Source organism: Sprattus sprattus (assembly GCF_963457725.1).
Source record: "Sprattus sprattus genome assembly, chromosome: 7".
NCBI classification, from domain to species: Eukaryota; Metazoa; Chordata; class Actinopteri; order Clupeiformes; family Clupeidae; genus Sprattus; species Sprattus sprattus.
This window is the reverse complement of record NC_137926.1, coordinates 11553962-11572324: the sequence shown is the minus strand read 5'-3', so window position 1 is coordinate 11572324 and position 18363 is coordinate 11553962. Positions and strand designations below refer to the sequence as shown.

The window sequence follows — 18363 nt, the reverse complement described above, 5'->3', positions numbered from 1 at the left end:
AAACACCAGAGATCACAGACAATCTCCGTCTACAGATTTTTGTTGTATTAATATCAAAGTCAGTGAATGGAAGATTACCATGTTGGAGTCAGTGGGGTGTATTTGATATTCAGCACTTCTACAGTTTGCTTCTCAGCACAGTAGAAGCAAACAAAACAATTAATACTTGTATCGTAGACAAACAACAAAGTGCAGTCACATTGTTGTAAAAAGCACCTAAATCAATGATAAACAAATGGATATTTCATGAATTAAGATCGCTTTGAGACCTTGTATAAAGGTTACAACAATAACAATCCACAATGGTGTAATTAGTAAAGTCCCTCGAACCCCAAAATCACTAGTTATTTTGCAATCTGCTTGCAGCAATATTTTATATGATTGATTAAATTAAATTGAAAATGTGTAACTTTCAAATGTAGAAACACTGGTAAAAAAAAAAAAACTATGTAACCGATGGCCATGAGATTTTTAAATTCTCATTGTCAAAGTGGGGCCTGCCATGAAAAATGTGCAACCACTGCTTTGGATGATTGTCTTTGGAGTCCCAGGTGTACCTTCCAGTTGGCACTGCACAGGCACCTAGTTCAGCCTGGCCATGCGAGTCCTTTCCTCTCCAACATGCCAGTCCTTCTGACCAAACAACAGGTAGGGGGCTTCAATTATTCATGACCTGGCTCTCCCTCGGCCAACAACCACCTGGTGGATCTATTCACTTAACACTGCCACTGCCTCCCAATTCGGTTTGATTATTCTCCATTAATAGGGCACACAAACCACATTAGTGGCCATTTGTGTCTCATCAGGAAAACGATTTATCACAATTTACCTTCAGCACATTGATCTTAGTCTAAGATGTAAGATGGCCACAAGGCACAGGACTTGCTCTGAAAGACAAGCAGCTTTTTTCCCCCACCAACTGCATTGTTCACTACTGGAGAAATAACAAGACTCATATTTATCTTTTGCACAGCTTTCATTAAATAAAAAAAGAAAGGCACAGGGAAAGCAAATAAGACTGGATCAAAACATTTATTATAAAAATATATATACTGCATTTTTTGTATAGCCACTCAATGACAAGAACCAAGAGACATGTTGGTACTCAACTAAGGAAAACAGAAGTTTCAAACTTTTCATGCATTTCTGCAGGATGCTTGAAAAGTACTGACTGCTCTACCAATGGCTTTGTGAATGTCACATGGCAATATCAAACCTGATGTGCATTTGGTAGTGCAAAAAGCCTGTTTTGGTATTAGCCAGGTACCAGACAAGAAACATAAGAGTGGGCAATAGGATGGACTGATTCTTCATTCTGTACACTTCTCTCTTTAAGAAAAAAAAAAACATTAAGGCTACCAGCAGACAATATCAACACAGATTCTCCTTTGATCTCACTAAATTCACAGCATGAAGAAAGCATGTTTCAGAGGGTAAAATTCTGCAAATAAATCAATGGTGAAAGTGCTTAAATAAAACAGTACCTTTACATGGGTCTCCCTGATCTGCTCAGTGCAAGGAGATGGCCTGTGCGGTCCTTACAGTACAGAAGGAGACGACACCTGATTAATTAATGATTCCCAAAATGTCCACAGGCTTTCATAAGACATTTCTGTTCTGATTACTGCACATAAAATTGTAGACAGACATTGTCGTGGTCAGACGCAGCATCTGTTCGGACGTACTGTTACAAAATTGTAACAATTCATACTAGTTAATAACTAGTACAGCTTGTTACCGGCTAACTAGTTACTAGTACATAACAATACCAGTTCATAAATAATAACACAGTTCTTAAGGCTATTTGCAAAATGTATGTAACCTGATCGATAATACCATTATTCTTGCTGCAATCAAGATTTTCGACACGTTCATGCAGTGGTCTAGGACTTTTAGACTACCACCCAATCTCACTTATGTTATAATGACTCATCGGCTTACTGTATAACAATACAAACACCAAGGAAGAAAAACAAACAAACAAACAAACAGAAAACAACACAACCTTAACACTGTTGTATCATTTAGAGACACATCTGATTGTGGAAGATCGTGTGCAAGAGTTATAATTAGCCATAATTGGCTAAAGAAAGCTAAAGCCAATTACATTAGATTGCCAGTGAATTACAACATATGCTCCAGCAAAACCTGCCATCTCCATTTCTAATAATCTCATAAATATTTTTTTTGTCATAATCTTTGTTGCAGCTGATATTCAAACACATGGATTCATGTGAAAGTACTAGTCTGACTAATAGTCCAGTAGGTCAAGGACTAATATATTTATATATCTCATACTCTATAGTGCAATCTCTCTTGCATGTAATGGTAAAAATAGAGAACTTGGTGCCAGTTTAAATTGTTGGCCATCATCGATAAACGTGAATGGGCGACTACAGCTCGCAAACTGAATGGAATGGAATGTGATCGTCACATCTCGATACGTTTGGCCTTTCTACTCGTGGGGACACCAACTTAGCACTGTGAGATCAGTGCAAAGAGTGTTCCCACAACCCCTCTACTCCAGTCATTAGATTGGCTCTACAAAGCTTCCTGTCCAACAGAGACAGCCGCCCCAGCACCATGCAGATCTTCTTAGAGAAAAAAACAGGGGTAAGTACACTTGGACGGAATGGAGGTCAGGCTTTCCTCAGGGGGGCTATGCGGAGATCTTCGATGCTGTGCCGGAGTCGCTTGGTAAACAGGTGGCCAACTCGTCCGCAGTAAGTGTGCGAGGCCTCCCGGAGCGCCACCTCAAGTGGCTGCAGCAGAGCGCCGACTGGGTCGCTTCCAAACGGGTACTGCGGAGACAGGTACAGAGAAGACGCTGATTAAACTGAGCAGACACATTGAAGATCGGCAGGGCACTCACTTGTCCTCTAAAGATATAAACTTTCATATTTATTCATTTGGCAGATGCTTTTATCCAAAGCTGACTTACAATTGAGGAACAACAATCAAGTTTCAGTAAGTTAGGAGACCTTTCAAGAGTAAGCAGAAAGTAGTTATTGTAGTCAATGTCATCAAATGCGAAAAGAGCAGATGGAAGAAGTACACACTAAGAGTGAGAGTGTTAGGCATGATCAGGATCTCAGAAAATTATCTTCTTTCCCGATACCACTTTTGCCAAACTTATGCAATTAAAAAGGTCGCTTGACAGCAACGAGAGGATGGAGAAATATTGTCATACATGAAGTCAAAAATGTTCCAAACCTTTGCTTAGTGGCAACATAACATATTTTACAACCTCCATCAGTTTCCTGAGGACAGTCGCATAAAAGAAGAGGCAGCACAGTCAAAAGACTGGCATAAAGCAGTCAACTGCTCTAAATCACTGCGCTCAGTAGAACTGCCAGCCATCGTAATCCTGCTCCATGTACCGAACTTCTTTGCATTCCGGCAGGATGCATCTGATTTTACTGTCCGCACTGTAAATAAGGAGAAATTACTTTTTTATGGAGCCTCGTTTGACTTCTTGTTTGGGCCGAACATTAGGTCACTCAGTGCATTCCTTTTATGACTGAATGCGATACACATACACATCAGGGCTGGCGATAAAGCACCATTTACTGTCTCCTATTGATTTTAATGTGGAGGACTGTGCGTCGGGCCTGCCACTTCCTGGAGCCTCGACGTGGCCTAAGCACTAAAGATTTTACTGCCCTTCTGTGGGACGGGGGGCATCCGTAATGGTCGGGCATTTTTACGAGCCTGCCAAACCTGCAGAACTCTGCTAGTGTGTCTTCGGGGAGCACAAAGCCCTGTGGGATGGTAGAAAACCGCCACAAATGGAGGGCTGCTTGGCTGCACCCGGAATGGGATGGGTTGGGTTGGGTTGAAGTGAGGGTGGTCATGGAGACTGCGTCAAGGGAACACACAGGCAAGCAAAGGCACCAAAAATGTTCCCCATTGCCCTATGTTGCTCCTTCTGAAAGTTCAGAACACAGTCTGGCACACTGACGATGGCCAAAGATGGGAGAGAAAACATTAATTTCTGTCCACATTGAGTTCCACACTGCCCGTTCATTAAGAGGAGCTAGAGATGCAGTTCCTCCCACCGGTCTGTCTGGCATCCTGTCGGGGTGAGGATCGCTAGCCTGATATTGCAGGTCAAAAACTAAACGGGTTTCTTCGTAATGACCCCACTCATTTAGCTAATGGCCAAGCTCACCACCCACGCTGATGGACCAACCATAATGGTCAGACAAAATACCTCTTCTTTCCTCTCCGTCTCTGGTTCCCGGTCTCGTTCCCTCTCTCTCTCTCTCTCTCTCTCTCTCTCTAACTCTCTCTCTGGTGATGGACTATACACATTCAGACTGGTGAAACAATGACAGAGGAGGCCGAAATTGGAGCGTGAAGATTCCAGCCGGAAGAGCAATCAGCACAGCAGCCGAGAGCGGCAGGGATTACGGCAGATACATGATAAGCGATGGCACTCTGACGGCAAAGCAAACAGGGCTATCGATTCAGCCATTTCAGTCGGACAGATGCAAACTTTCGGTCTGATAGAAAATGCAATGGCCCGCAGCCGCTGATGATGTCATTCAGCAAATGTTAGCTGGGCAAGGCAATTTCATTAAGCTGACAGCAATCGGAAATGCCGTATTCGAGGGTGCTAGAGTTTAAGATAGAACGATAAACCCGGGCTGCAACGTGCCAAAGGTTTCAAGACCACAAAATAAACTGATGGCCAGATATGCCAGGTGTCATATGCCATACTGGTCCATCATTCAAGGAAGCACAGCTCTGTGCACGAATTATGGAACACACATTTAAGACAGGGCATTACAGTTAAATATTCCTTTTTTGCTTTTTCTTTAAGTGTTACACGATTAAATGAACCTGAATATATTTAGATGATCAGATCAGTCATCCTCTGAAATGGAATTATGTTTTAGGCTGAACTTTCCTAAAAGCTGTATGACTAAATGTATGTCAATAAAATGTCTTTTTCATTCTCAGGAGGCCTTGAACTGATCAATTTTTTCTAATGACTTGAGTGTAAGCCTAAGGGCAAGATTGCATCTGGATTCCTGCCAGAACACTCACCCTTTGACAGTAGTCTCCATTTGGATTTCCTTCCATGTATTTTCCCTGTTATTTACCATGGACCATTCATCGAGTAACATTAATTACATTGTGGTTACAAAGTGCCGTCTTTACACTTACACAACAGGCACAAGGTGGGGAATTCTCACCTGCTGTATGGCTTCATAGATGGCTCGGAAAGCAGGCTGCTTGTCGCTATGGTAGACGCCTCGGTTGCCGTGGAGGATGAAGACTCCGTGCTGCTCTGCGGCGGCACAGTTGCTGCCGTAGATGCAGTGGTCGGGACGGTAATTCCACTGGCACGGGAACACAAACAGCCCCTCTGTAGGGAGAGGAGAGGCAAGGCGAGACCGAGATGGAACAGATGAACCCTCTATCAAAGGATTAGGAACCGAGAGCCAAAATATCCAACTAATATAACGCACAATGCCAGAGAAACACGGTGAAGAGACTTGCTCCCTGGGTGCCTTTATGTTTGGATGATTTTGAAGTAGCTGTTGGCAAGAGCTACCCCCCAATCCCAATTTGACATATTTTGATTAATTTTGAATTTTACAAAAGAACAGGGAAAATGAGATGAATAGATGAACAGATGAAAGCTCACTTGTAAAAGGAAGTGGGTAGTACCTGGATTGTGGTGGAATATTATGTTTAGGAGGTCTTGGTCACCCCATGTGATGTTCAGCTTATACTTCTGCAGGAGTGGCATCAGAAGTTCCTTCCATAGGAGTGGAACTGAGGTCATATCATTCTGTTGAGGTGAGGAAAGGAAGGGTATTGTTTAGTAAAGATGCTGCTTGCTTTCACTGCATAATCAGGACTGGAGGGCACCACAGCTAAATGAATTTGCCATACATTCATTTGCATTCAGGTGGAGCCCCATTTGATGTCAGTGTGCAAGCAAGTATAAAATAAACATGGTTTTTACCGCCATCATTGGGATGAATACATGATGAAACATTTCCAACCACTGAAGAAATCCAATCAGGTTAAATATCAATGGGACAACACTGAGCCCCTCTGGCAGAAATTGGTATTGCAACCAACGTGTATTTAACTCCTGTGTGATAAAGCCTCTGCAGTAATTTCACTGCTGATGTTTTCACTTCTTAGAAAAAAACTCAAAGGGACTTAATATGTATCCAAACATTGTGTGCTTGTTTAAAAAACAACAACAATTGCAACCAATCTTTCCTTAAAATCTAGTAACATTATCGGCTACAAATCTACACAATCATATCTCTTAATTTCAACCCTCTCTTGCAAATAACTTGTACAAACTTGTACATTTAGTGAGATGCCGCACGTCATACCTTGAAGTGTGTGGCCCTGATACGGGTCATGTTCATGAGCATAACTCCAGAGTTTACGCCTGTTTTGCCGTAGTATGGGTGGCGGGCAAAGCGGTTGTACCAGCCAATACGAGGCTCCTCGTGCTCAGGCGCCATGCCTGCCAACTGGCTAGAGTTAAATTGCGAGAGAAAGTTCCAGATCTCTTCCACTGGCTGCAAGAACAGGATGTCTGTGTCCACATATAGCAGCGAGTCCACGTCTTTGAGCAGAAGCTGAGGAGCAATTATGGTGGTCAGTTATGGTGCTATGACAGAACAGGCAGTCCATGAAACAGCACGACTGCTACAAAAAGCTTTCCCTGACATCACAGACATAATGCACTTGTTAAAAGAGTTTATTTCTGGCTTTACCCATTACTTTCCTGGACATACGTGAACTTATGCACTTATCTACTAGTTTCTTTGTCAAGCAAGCTCAGAATTCAGCGGTAGCACAGGGTCAGAAGGTAAAAGTCCTTTGCCGTGGTCATGCACAATGTCAGTGGATTTCTTTTGGTGGTTGAGGCTGGTGCTAATTAACTAATTCACATGGACACAAAATGCCAGAGAAAAAATATCTACTTTATGACCCTCAACACCAAGAACTGTCTAAAAGGATTACGTTCCATTTTCCAAAGTTTTGTATTCTTCTCCTACTTTGACACTATTTAATCAACTGAAAAAGATTACACCTAACAAATTGTATAACTTTCCTATTCACTATTGCAATTTTGATACAAAATGCAAAGGCTCTGCTTGTGTCTTGCTCCGTCCTAATCTGGACGTGAGAACTGATCTGAAGAGAACTCACAGGCAAGAAGAGCCGCTGAGATGCACAAGGTTTGAACAGCTTCTTCCACTCTCTTGCATTCTCACTTGGAAAGGTAATGGGATACAACGAGTAGTTGAACTTGGCCTGGAAGGCTGCTGGCCAGGAGTCAAGCTAAACAGAAAAGACAACAGAAGAGCAACACCTGAAGATGATTTAAGCACGGCATGATGGCTGAATGGTGTGGGTTTTTAAGGATTTCCACTGCTAATTAGTTTGAATAGTTCTGTGGCATGTTGAATAGTTCTATGGCAAAGGTTAAACAACTGAACAGCACTTTCCTACTACTACTACTACTTCTACACAAATCTCAACAGCTAGGCTAGATGTTGCACCTAAACTAGTCTCACGGAGACAGCCATATATTACGGCATGCATCTGGAAACACCCATGAATCAATCTGGTCGCTATGTGCTGAACCAATGTGATGCCTTGTGAAAGGCTACTTCATAGAAGTAGTGTAGATTTATAAAAAAATTAAAATAGGTGAGGTGGTCAGGTTTCCAGCCAGAAATCCAGCCCTGCTCCTATCAACTCATGATGGCATTCAATACCAGAAGCTCAACAAGTTGTCTCCAGTGTGCGTACTCTTGTAACAGAGTGCCATAGTCGCGGCTGGCCCCGTTCGGCTACCCTAAAATAGCAGCATGGGATGTGGTGCTTACAGCCTCTTTGAAGCCACTGTGCAGCTCGTCCTCTGCAAACACGTGGAACTGCAGAGGCTTGCTGCTGAAGAGGACCGCGGACTTCAGCATGGCCAGAGTCTCCACGAGCCGAGAGCCACAGGCCACCACGGCGAGGTGCATGGGCTCCGCTCGAGCGACGTCTTGGACAGACCCTGGTTTGTCCGCTGTGTGTCTGCACATTGAATCAAACAAAAACTAAAAATGATTCTATGCAAATACAAAATATGCAATGTACAAATACTGAATAGTTCAGAAATCTGAACAGAAAATGGTGTGTTACAGACAGATAGCATCACAGACAGAGAGAGAGTGCATATTGAAGCTTCGGTGTCAATACAGTATGTCGGTATTAAACTGCGATCAATTTCACTTCTATTCTGCCTTAGCTGACAACTTCAGGGGGATTTTAATGTCAATGAGTTAAGGGTCACAAAGGGTCACAGCTGCTCACAAACTTCTGAAACCATCAACTGCTGGTAATATTTAGTTTGATCTGGGTTTTTACAATGCTTAATGGAATTCAAACAACAAAAAACTTGAACATATATTTCCTCTAAAACTGACAGCAAACAATGATTAGGATCATATGCTTGCAATTGCTTGACACAAAACAAATTAGTCAAATGGATGGTGGTGTTTATGAATGGTTAGGACAGTGGTTCTCAACACAGCTCCTGACCCCCCCCCCCCCCCCCCCCCACACACACACACACACACACACACACACACAAACACACACACACACACACACACACACACACACACACAGAATATCAGGAAGAAGTACATCATATGTAAATCATTCAGCTAATCAGGTCTGCCACTGAACAGTTTAGTAAGACACAACAGGGGAAGATGGAGAGAGATGGAGAGCCACTGGGGCCTGGGAGCTGGATTGAAAACCCATGAATGAGGGGTTAAGCTGTCCACTGGATCCTTTCAGACCACATGAAGTTTTGGTCAACTGATCCTACCTACACGCTGATTCCATTAAGCAGTTCATTCCACAACCCCCAGGGGAGTCTCGCCAATTGGGATTCCAGTATGACACAGATACTGAACTCTTACACCTGACAGGACAAGAAAAACATGCTCCATGAACACACCTTCCTGGAAAAAGTGCTGCGGTGACACATGAAGCCACAAATAACTCAACCAGCTTCAACCACAAGTGACGGCAAACAGTCATCAAAACAAACAGAGTCGACCTGAACAGGTGAAGAGTTCAGTGTGACGCGTGCCCAATAGAAACATATGCTAGAACATAGCATACATTGGCCAAAGAGAAAACAATGTTAACCTGAGTAATCGATTGGCTACCTATATTAACAATCAAAGTCAACACATTATTATAGATCTCACATTTGTTTCAGTAACTATGCAAACGAAAACCTTTCAAGTAGCCAGGGAGCTATACCACGTAACGTTTGATTTTTGTGCACAATCTCTTCTCTCCAGAATATTACACGTTTTGTTTAATCTTAGGAAGTTAATCATTGTAGCTTTAACTTAGCCAAGATAGACTGCTATCCGAGCAATAAACGATAACGTATGGGGCAAAAAGCTGACCAATTTCTTTCACAAAACTGGTTAGCTACCAAGTTAACGTTAGCCTACAATAAAGTCACCTGCTGTCAAATGTAAGCATAAGAAATGCATTCGTGGTGCATTTGTAAGGTCGCAAACCTGAGTTGAATTAAACTTTTCCTGTCTTAATTAGCCTAAACAAATTAGCTCAGTTTCAGCCTGCTAAATACATACCTTTCATACTGTCCCGGATCAGCCGGGCCTTCTTTCCCAGGCACTTTCTTTACTTCATGTTTGCTGTAATCTCCTCGAGAGCTAGCTCGATGAGCGTGCCCCTCGGAGAATCCACCTTCTGTCTCAAGGGAGGAAGCAAATTGGCTGAATACGTACAATGCAGAGAAAAATAGCAGTAGAGTGCAACATAAAAGTATACGAAAGTAGCGTCGCATTGTAGTAACCAAATTAACCTTAGCTAGGTAGCGAGCTAATTAACCGACAATAGGTCACGTCATGATGCATTCGTGTCAATTACTCGTGACAGGTAACTTCGCTGTACTTATGCTTCTCTGGTTTTAGCATATGCACATTTGACATTAACGTTACCCCGCCCCCAGGAGACCTCTGTAAACATCCAAGTTTTCAAAGTAAAAGACGTATAATGTACCAGGGCCGAATGCAGAGACTGTTCAATGCATCTACTTAGTTGCCATACCCGATACAAATATGAAAATACCTGTCACCACCTTAAGTCAGATATTTTCCTGCATCAAGTGTCCTATGATGCTACTATAGATTAGAGCATTAGCCTATCTTATGTTATCGAAGTGGACAATTTTATTCATATTGGTTTTGTTTAGTGCCTACATTATTTTAAACCATGAATAAGTACGTGTTGATGGGCATTGAACATCCCCAGAGACATACAGAATTAATCCTCAACATTTTTAAATACAGACATGCATTACTTTTATTATGGTGACATCTTGACCCGGAAACAAAACTATTCAGTCACCCTCATGCTTCTGAATACTTGGGAGGTAGCATATGGTAGCATCACATGTTACCGTACCGTCTCACTCAGCATCTTCTGACAACATATCGTGGAATTAGGTAAAGGTCCGATTTACTGCTTATGTCAAAATATCGTAAGCAATGGGCCACGGCAGATGTTACTAATATTTTAAAACGTCATCAGTTGTGTTGCGAGGTTAACTATTTAGGAAATGTTTTGCAAGTGAGTTAGCTAGCTAGCGGAATATATAACGTTATCTGAGCTCCGCAGTGTTTGTTTTGAACAGATACATTGCTTGCTAGCTTCAAGTGAAAAGCCTATGCTCTTGTCCCATGCCTTAACTTGTCGCTGATATTGGTGGTAAAGGCATCCTATAATCGGCATGGGTTTTAGATAGTGTGACACCACTTATTCGGTTAAATACAGAATTTAACATGAGTCTATCTTTGATGTCAATTTAATGCATTAGACCTATAAGACGCAAGTCATGAAACGTTTGTCATATCTCTTTCCACAGGGCAGTTAGTTTTTACATCCGTGTTGGATCGAAGTCGCGCACTGTCTGCCCTTTCGTCGGTGCCATCCAAAGATCAGTTACCTGGAGCCAGTCACCTTGCAGTATTCCACAGGTGTCAAAGTTAAAAACCTACTGGTAAGTTACATATTCACGTGTTATGTACCCTATAACCAATTAGACTCTTCAGTGTTTTCAGACTCTCTTTCTCTCTCTCTTTTTTCTTCTTCTACTCAGTTTACACTTCATGGAGGACTCCGAGCCCACGCTACTGAAGAGGGCTTGCCCTAGTGAAGAGCCTATCCATACCAGCAAGAGGCCCAGAGTGAACGACAAGAATGGAGCCCCTGCTTCACAGCTGGCAAAAGAGGAAGGAGAGGAGTGTGAGGATGAAGGCAATGAAGACGAATTGCTTGAGGAAGATGAGGAGGTTGAAGGAAGTGCCGAGTCCTTTGCTGAAATGATGAAGCATGGACTTACAGAGCTTGATGTGGGCATCCTTAAGTTTGTCAGCGACCATAAGGGCTTCTCAGGGATTCTGAAAGAACGGTCTGTTTCTTTGTACATCGTTATCACTGTATGTATTCAAAGGGGAGAGCTATACAGACCGGAATGAGCAAATCCTGTCCTCTGCTTTGTGTACAGATACTCTGACTTTGTGGTCCATGAAATCAACAAAGAGGGGAAGACTGTTCAGCTAGATGACTTATCTCTTCCAGTGGAACCTGAGGTAAGTGAGACAAAACTCACAGGCTTTCCCATTACCTATATATTAGCATATCTAGCTAAAACAAAGATTCCTCCTCCTCCATTCAGTTCATATGTGTCAGATAATGACAGAGAGTTCTTGGATTATGACCTGGAGGTAAATTCTCCCAATCGGACTTGTAAAGAGCATCCGCCTTGCTAGGTGTTCATACTGAGTGCTGTCTTGCAGGAAGTTAAACTGGAGGAGCTGCCAGTCGAAGCCAAGGTGCTGACTGAAGAACAGAGAAAGGAACTGGAGGAGCTCCAGCTTTTCAAGAATAAAGAAGGCAGTGTGGATATAGAGGTACAGACAGCATATCCACCACATAACAAAAGCAACTGAATAAGTGAGTAAGTGTTGACTCGGCCGGCAATCCTGACAACTTGCTCTGGCTTGTATTCATGTACACAACAGGTAGTTGATGACACCAAAGAGAAGCGCACGCAGGTCCACCGAGCCGTGAAGAATTTCTACCCTGGCCTCGAAACCAAAACTGAGGAGAGGGAGGGACGGAAGTTCATTGTGGCTTACCACGCTGCGGGAAAGAAGGCCCTCGCAGGTACCTGAGATTAGTCACTAAGTCCCTGCAACATTTTAGCCACTCCACACTCACTTTCTTTATTCATTGAAATAAAATGTTTATTTGCATTGTTGCATATGTTGTTTCATATTTGCAGTGATTAGCTAGACATTATTCATTCACTCCCCCCTGTATGCGGTGATTTTTTGCATGCTCCTTTTCTTCCTTCCCTGAAGTTGACATACAGCATGTGACCATCTACCCAGTACTACATGCCACAGTTTTGATGCAAAGGGCCCGCATGTTAACATGCATGAGCAGTCTTAGTAGTCGTGCATGCTTTTGACAAGTTCAGAAATAGACCCACTGAGTAGTATTTCACTTAATCCTGAAGCCACTTATTTGGATCTTAACCTTTCTGTGTGTTTGAGGAACTTGTGTCTAAGTTCAAAGTTTGAGCTATTTTTGACTTATTATCTATGCTGGTTAAATAACTAGTAGCCTTTAATGTAAAGTTGCAGAATCAAATTCAGGCCCATTTTCAAAATGAACGTTGTCTTTAAACCAGGAGTGACGTGTTTTAGGAGCCAGGGGAACAAGTTTAACATTTTATTTTCTAAATGTACAGAAGGTAGTATAGCTAATACCCTAATAGAAGTAAGTCATGTTTGCAAGATAGCCCTCCCCTTATATTTCGAGCTTCTTGTACTGTAACAAGAGCGCTTCCACTCAAGCACAGACAGCCTCTTGGGCTGTTTTTACATCTATTAAAGTTACAATCAGTGCCAAAGCTTGCCTTATTAACAGTCGAGTACCAAAAAATACATTCAATTGGTAATTGGACTACAAGCAGCCATTTGAACACTCGCCTATCATTTGAATTTCAGTTTCTCCTTTGAAGCTTCTTCGGCATATGAGTTGCCATGTGTGTCCAGCTTGTGTGCTCAGTGATTAACTCTGAGTTATGAGGAGCGGTCTGGTGGTGTATTTATGCTTTTTACAGTGGTCTGATCCTCTATGCTTAGAAGTGTTTCTCCATGTTGTGCAGTTGAGCTATGGTAGGTTTCTTGGTTAGACACATGGATGCGTGATTACCAGAGTCTTACAAGTGCTTGTCATGGCAACATCAAGGACTTGCTGCACAGAAAAGTTAGCGACCAACAACCCCACCACCATTTTCCCTTGCATGCAGATACATGCCTCACCCCAGGCTTGTGGTGTTATTGATGGTCTTTAGTAATGTTCTTTTGTCCTCCTCCTGCTCCTCTCTGGGTGGACAGTGGTTCGGGCCGCTCCAGGTAAGATGGCTTCTCCCACTCTGCTCCAGGAGAGGGGTTGAGAGACTGCAGAGGCTGCAGGGGCACCGCTGACTTGGGCAGGGCTCTCTTGACATATATAGATCGATTTTAATATTTTTGTTGAGGACATTCTGGATTTGGATTTGGATGAAACATTTATACCTGAAAGATGAGGATTTGAATTTGGTGAGGTAGCAGCTTACCCAGTTGTGTACCTTTTACATCGGTGGTCTGAGTGGTTGATTAGTCGGCTTCTGTTGGAGAGTAGTTTATTCGGTGTATTCCACTGCTGGATGAGCTACAGGTGACCTCTGAAATGCATCAATATCTTGATTTGATTTGTAGCCATTAAAGAATGATACATGGTGGTAGTGACTTACTTTGGGATCAAAGAGTTTTGAAGCAAATGACCCTGGATAATAAGATGGTTGCTGGTTATCCTGTTTATGTGACTCTGCTCAGGGGGTTGGATCTTGGGGAATTTGCATGTTGATAAAGATGTGTAGTGTGTCTGCACTGTATGTTACAGCAGATCAAAGCTTTTTCTACATTAATAAATTGAAATGTTGCCAAAAGTGATCAGCTTTAGGCCAGTGCAGGATCTTTCTGTTTTTGTCTTTCCTTTCTCCTCTTCTGTCATATCTCATGTTTAACTGTTTGTCTCCATGGAAGCACCCAGAAAACACTCATGGCCCAAGAACAGAGGCGCCTTCTGCCACTTTGTGCTGTACAAGGAGAACAAAGACACCATGGATGCTATTAATGTCCTCTCCAAGTTTCTCAGGTACGTTTCCTTACACTCGCGTGTATGATGTCCCTCCGGTCCACACAGACACACGTGCGCATGCACACACTTGCACACATTTTCACTTTAGCAGTGTCAGACAGACGATAATGTACCTGCTGTGCAAATAAGACTTTTCAGTTACAAGGATGGGGCATGAGTAAAACAAAACTGGCATATGGGCTCATCCCATTATAATCCAGTCATCAGACTACATGCTTGTGCTTTGTTGTTTTCAGGTTGAGGCCTAATGTGTTCTCATACATGGGCACTAAGGACAAGAGAGCCATCACGGTACAGGAGATTTGCGTTTTAAAGTGAGTGATGTGTGTCATCTGGCTTGTGTGAGTTCATACTGGCTGACATCAGGAGCTGATTTCACCTTGTGTGTCCATGTGCATAGTGCCTTTTCATGCACTGTGTTGTATCCACTGTTTAAAGAGAGTTTACGCTGTGCCATTTTCAAGAGGCATGATTGCGTCTTCAGTTATAGTCATTGTAGATTGAATTAAGATGAATGTGTTTGCGCCTGCAGGATCACAGCAGAGAGAATCATTCATCTCAACAAGTGCCTCATGAACTTGAAGCTGGGAAATTTTACATACAAGAAGCATCCTCTTAAGCTTGGAGAACTTAAGGGTAACCACTTCACCGTGGTCCTCAGGTCAGTGGTTGATTGGTCTCTATCTTTAAGAAGCTCTTGAAGACCCAACTCTTCAGACAGCACCTCCTTTCCTAAACTTGCACTTTCTCTCCCTCTCCCTTCCTCTTCCTTCCTCAACCTCTCCTTATCTTTCCTCTAATGCTATTTCCTCTAACTAGTACTTAACTTACAGAAGTTACATTCCTGCACTTTTTATTCCTTCTATAAAGTAGTATTTATTGTTACACTAGGTCTCTATTGCTTGTGGAATGATTGTTTTCTCCTTTGTACGTCGCTTTGGATAAAGGCGTCTGCTAAATGACTAAATGTAAATGCCAGAAAAAAGATGATGTAAGAAGCGATGGAAGATTAGGTTAGCTTTGTATGAGCTGACTGATGCCCGTTTCCTTCGTTGGCTCCTTGTTCAGGAACATCGATGGTTCCGAGGAGCAGGTCCAGCAGGCCATGTCCTCGCTAGGGGAAACCGGCTTCATCAACTACTATGGGATGCAGCGCTTCGGCACGACGGCCGTTCCCACGCACCAGATTGGCAAGTGAGTAAGGGTTCTAAGGTCGCTGATTCCAACCTCCATTGGCCCTTGTTGTTGTTGTTGGTATACACACGCAGTGCATGTGTGAAGCATTTTATTTGGCTGTATTGGTGTCAGTGGGTTTGGAGATGCAGATTATAATGAGAGATTGTATTCCAACTATTAGAGCTATTCTACAGAACAACTGGACTGAAGTCGTGGAACTTATTCTTAAACCACGGCCAGGAGGTAGGCCAGTGTTATCCCACAACAGCACACCTTAGTCCATAGCTACTTGTATTCGGTCTTGACCTTCCCTTATCCCTATCTCAGCGGAGAAGAGCTACCTGGTGCAGTGTCGTGAGGAGTGGGCCAAGTCCAAGGACCCAGAGGCGGCTCTGAAGAAGCTGCCTGTCAAACGCTGCGTGGAGGGACAACTGCTGCGAGGGCTGTCCAAGTACGGCATGAAAAACGTTGTCCATGCCTTTGGAATGGTGAGTCTCGTGTCTCTTTAGAACACACACACACTCTCACTCTCACACTCCCACACTTGACACTCTGTGACCTCTCAAAAACCCTTGATGATTAAGATATAATAAATCCAATCCAATGTTTACTTTACAGTTTTGTCATCCAAAAATACATTGTAATTAGATTTAATACATCCAATCATATTTACATACAGTACCATTGAAAAGTTTGGACACCTTACATTTTTTAGTGATTTCTTTACTTTTATTATTTTCTACATTGTAGATTAATACTGAAGACATTTTAACTACAAAATAACACATATGGAATGATGTACTAAACAAAAAAAGTGTTACGTATCTACCATGTAGAAATAGCCATACCATACAGTGAACCCAAATATTCTTTCTTTTTCTTTGGTACAGATTCCCCGTAACAATCGTCTGATGTATATCCACAGCTATCAGAGCTTTGTGTGGAACACCCTGGTGAGCAGGCGGGTGGAGACCTTTGGGTTTAAGGCTGTGGAGGGGGATCTGGTGCTCAGAGGGGGTAAGTGTATCTCACAATTGTTTTAGTTCAAATTTTTCTGCCAACGTTTATGACAAATCTCGTTACTGTTCATGTCAGGTGTTTTATCCCCTATGTTAACATTTTTCAGGCAATGAAAAAGGCTGGGAACCGTGTCCTTTATTGTATTGTATCTATTTATTTCCAACAAAACTAGGATCTTGATGCAATTCTCTTCTTTGTCCACCAGGACCTGCTCATGTTCTCACAGCAGAGGAAGCGGAGAAGCACTCCATTCATGATGTTGTGATGCCCCTTCCAGGCTTTGATGTCATTTACCCAACACACCAAAGTTAGTTCGTTTTTTTGTTTGTGCCTGTGTTGTTTGCCGTAAATGGAATACTAATAAGGTTGTATTCTGACTCTGGAACAGTTGGGAAGGGCTACAGAGAGCTTTTGTCCGCAGACGACTTGGACATTGACAAGATGAGGCACAGGATTCGGGACTATTCACTAGCGGGGGCCTACCGCCTTATTCTCATTCGCCCACAACATGTCAGCTGGTTAGTAACAGTGACCCATATTGCTTTGTCTCATTCCTGCCATTGTGAAATGTGTCCTAAAGACTTGCATGTTGTTCTTTTACCAAGGAAGCTACAGTATATTGTCAAGTCCTCTTTTCAGTATATGTGCATGTGTCTTCAGGTATGAGTTGAAATAATAAAATATGGAGGTGTCTGTATCTCATGATATTAATGATGTGTCTGCATGTTCCAACTTTCTACTCTAAGGGAAATTATACACTATGATGATGCATGCGTCCCACTGGTTCACACTGATGTTGAGAAACTAGAGGACAAACCAGCCCCAGTCTACCTCACAGGTCAGTAACGTAGAGCACCGCTTTTTAAGCCCAAAGGTGAAAAAATGTAATGGATGCTAACTAAAACTAAAAAAACTTTTATTTCTCAGAGGGGAAGTACAGGGCCTTGAGGATGGAGTTCTCTCTTCCTCCCTCGACCTATGCCACCATGGCCATCAGAGAGGTGCTGAAAATGGACACCAGCATCAAGAACCAGACACAGCTGAACACAAGATGGCTGAACTGAATGCCACATGGACATGTCAAGGCCACGTCATGGCCCAGTACAGAGTGGAATACCATTTTATGTTCCACTTCACTCCTCCATCGCTTTGTTAGTGTCCTTGAAAGAGGATGGTTTTTTTTTAAATTGCAATTGTAACTTTCTCGGCTTAAAGCAGGGAAGTATTATGTAGAAGAATTGGACATGCTCTATTGTGAGCTAGCTTTGGTCTGTATTATTTCTTATGACTGACTTCCTGAAGAGGTTTGCTGAAGAAAGTTTATCTTTTTTTAAGTCTTAACTGTTGCGTGATTGTACAGACAGATGTGAACTGTAAAGTACGCCCCTGATCAAATGACGTGCCCACGGAATTCAATAAACTGTTCTGACTCGTGTTTGTGTTGCCAAGAGTTCTAACATCCAGAGAAGAGATCATGTCATACATGGACAGGAGGAAAAATGCACTTTAAAGTACAAGGCCATTTCTCTGTAGGAGCAGTTACTCCCTTGGTTTAATTACACAGATTGTCTTTACTGCCGTAGGATAAATGACAGCCATGGCACTGTATGTTTGGATGTGTACTTCATAGCTTATTACATTAATATGGGTCTGCATTCACACAAACCATTTCTTCCACTCTATTTCGCAGTACATCTATTTATTCATTTTGTCATTAAACATCTGATTTTTGCGTAAATGAACAGAGAAAAGAATGGGCATAGTAAAAATCTGTGTTTTGATGAAAACCAATCAAAGGCTTGCCAAAAGTCACGTGACAAAACAATATGTCTGCCCACTGGTAAAGCTGATGTGAACTTCAGT

General features: G+C 42.5%; 2 protein-coding genes across 2 annotated transcripts; one reads left to right on the top strand and one right to left on the bottom strand.

Moving 5' to 3' along the window:
- Positions 1 to 1016: 1016 nt before the first annotated feature.
- gxylt1a (glucoside xylosyltransferase 1a) lies at positions 1017 to 9961 on the bottom strand. The gene is made up of 7 exons (XM_080841568.1): positions 9660 to 9961; positions 7878 to 8070; positions 7195 to 7326; positions 6366 to 6617; positions 5680 to 5803; positions 5202 to 5374; positions 1017 to 2801 (listed from the first exon to the last, which is right to left on the bottom strand). Exons 1-7 carry the CDS (start codon positions 9872 to 9874, stop codon positions 2640 to 2642), a joined length of 1251 nt encoding a protein of 416 aa, XP_080697694.1. The 5' UTR covers positions 9875 to 9961; the 3' UTR covers positions 1017 to 2639.
- A 496-nt stretch (positions 9962 to 10457) lies between these two features.
- On the top strand, positions 10458 to 17924 carry pus7 (pseudouridine synthase 7). Its single transcript, XM_080841498.1, has 17 exons — positions 10458 to 10535; positions 10955 to 11089; positions 11189 to 11500; positions 11597 to 11681; positions 11889 to 12002; positions 12114 to 12258; positions 14190 to 14301; positions 14541 to 14618; positions 14837 to 14965; positions 15373 to 15498; positions 15662 to 15723; positions 15808 to 15968; positions 16371 to 16497; positions 16706 to 16807; positions 16889 to 17018; positions 17247 to 17338; positions 17428 to 17924. Exons 1-17 carry the CDS (start codon positions 10483 to 10485, stop codon positions 17562 to 17564), a joined length of 2100 nt encoding a protein of 699 aa, XP_080697624.1. The 5' UTR covers positions 10458 to 10482; the 3' UTR covers positions 17565 to 17924.
- The last annotated feature ends 439 nt before the right edge of the window (positions 17925 to 18363 follow it).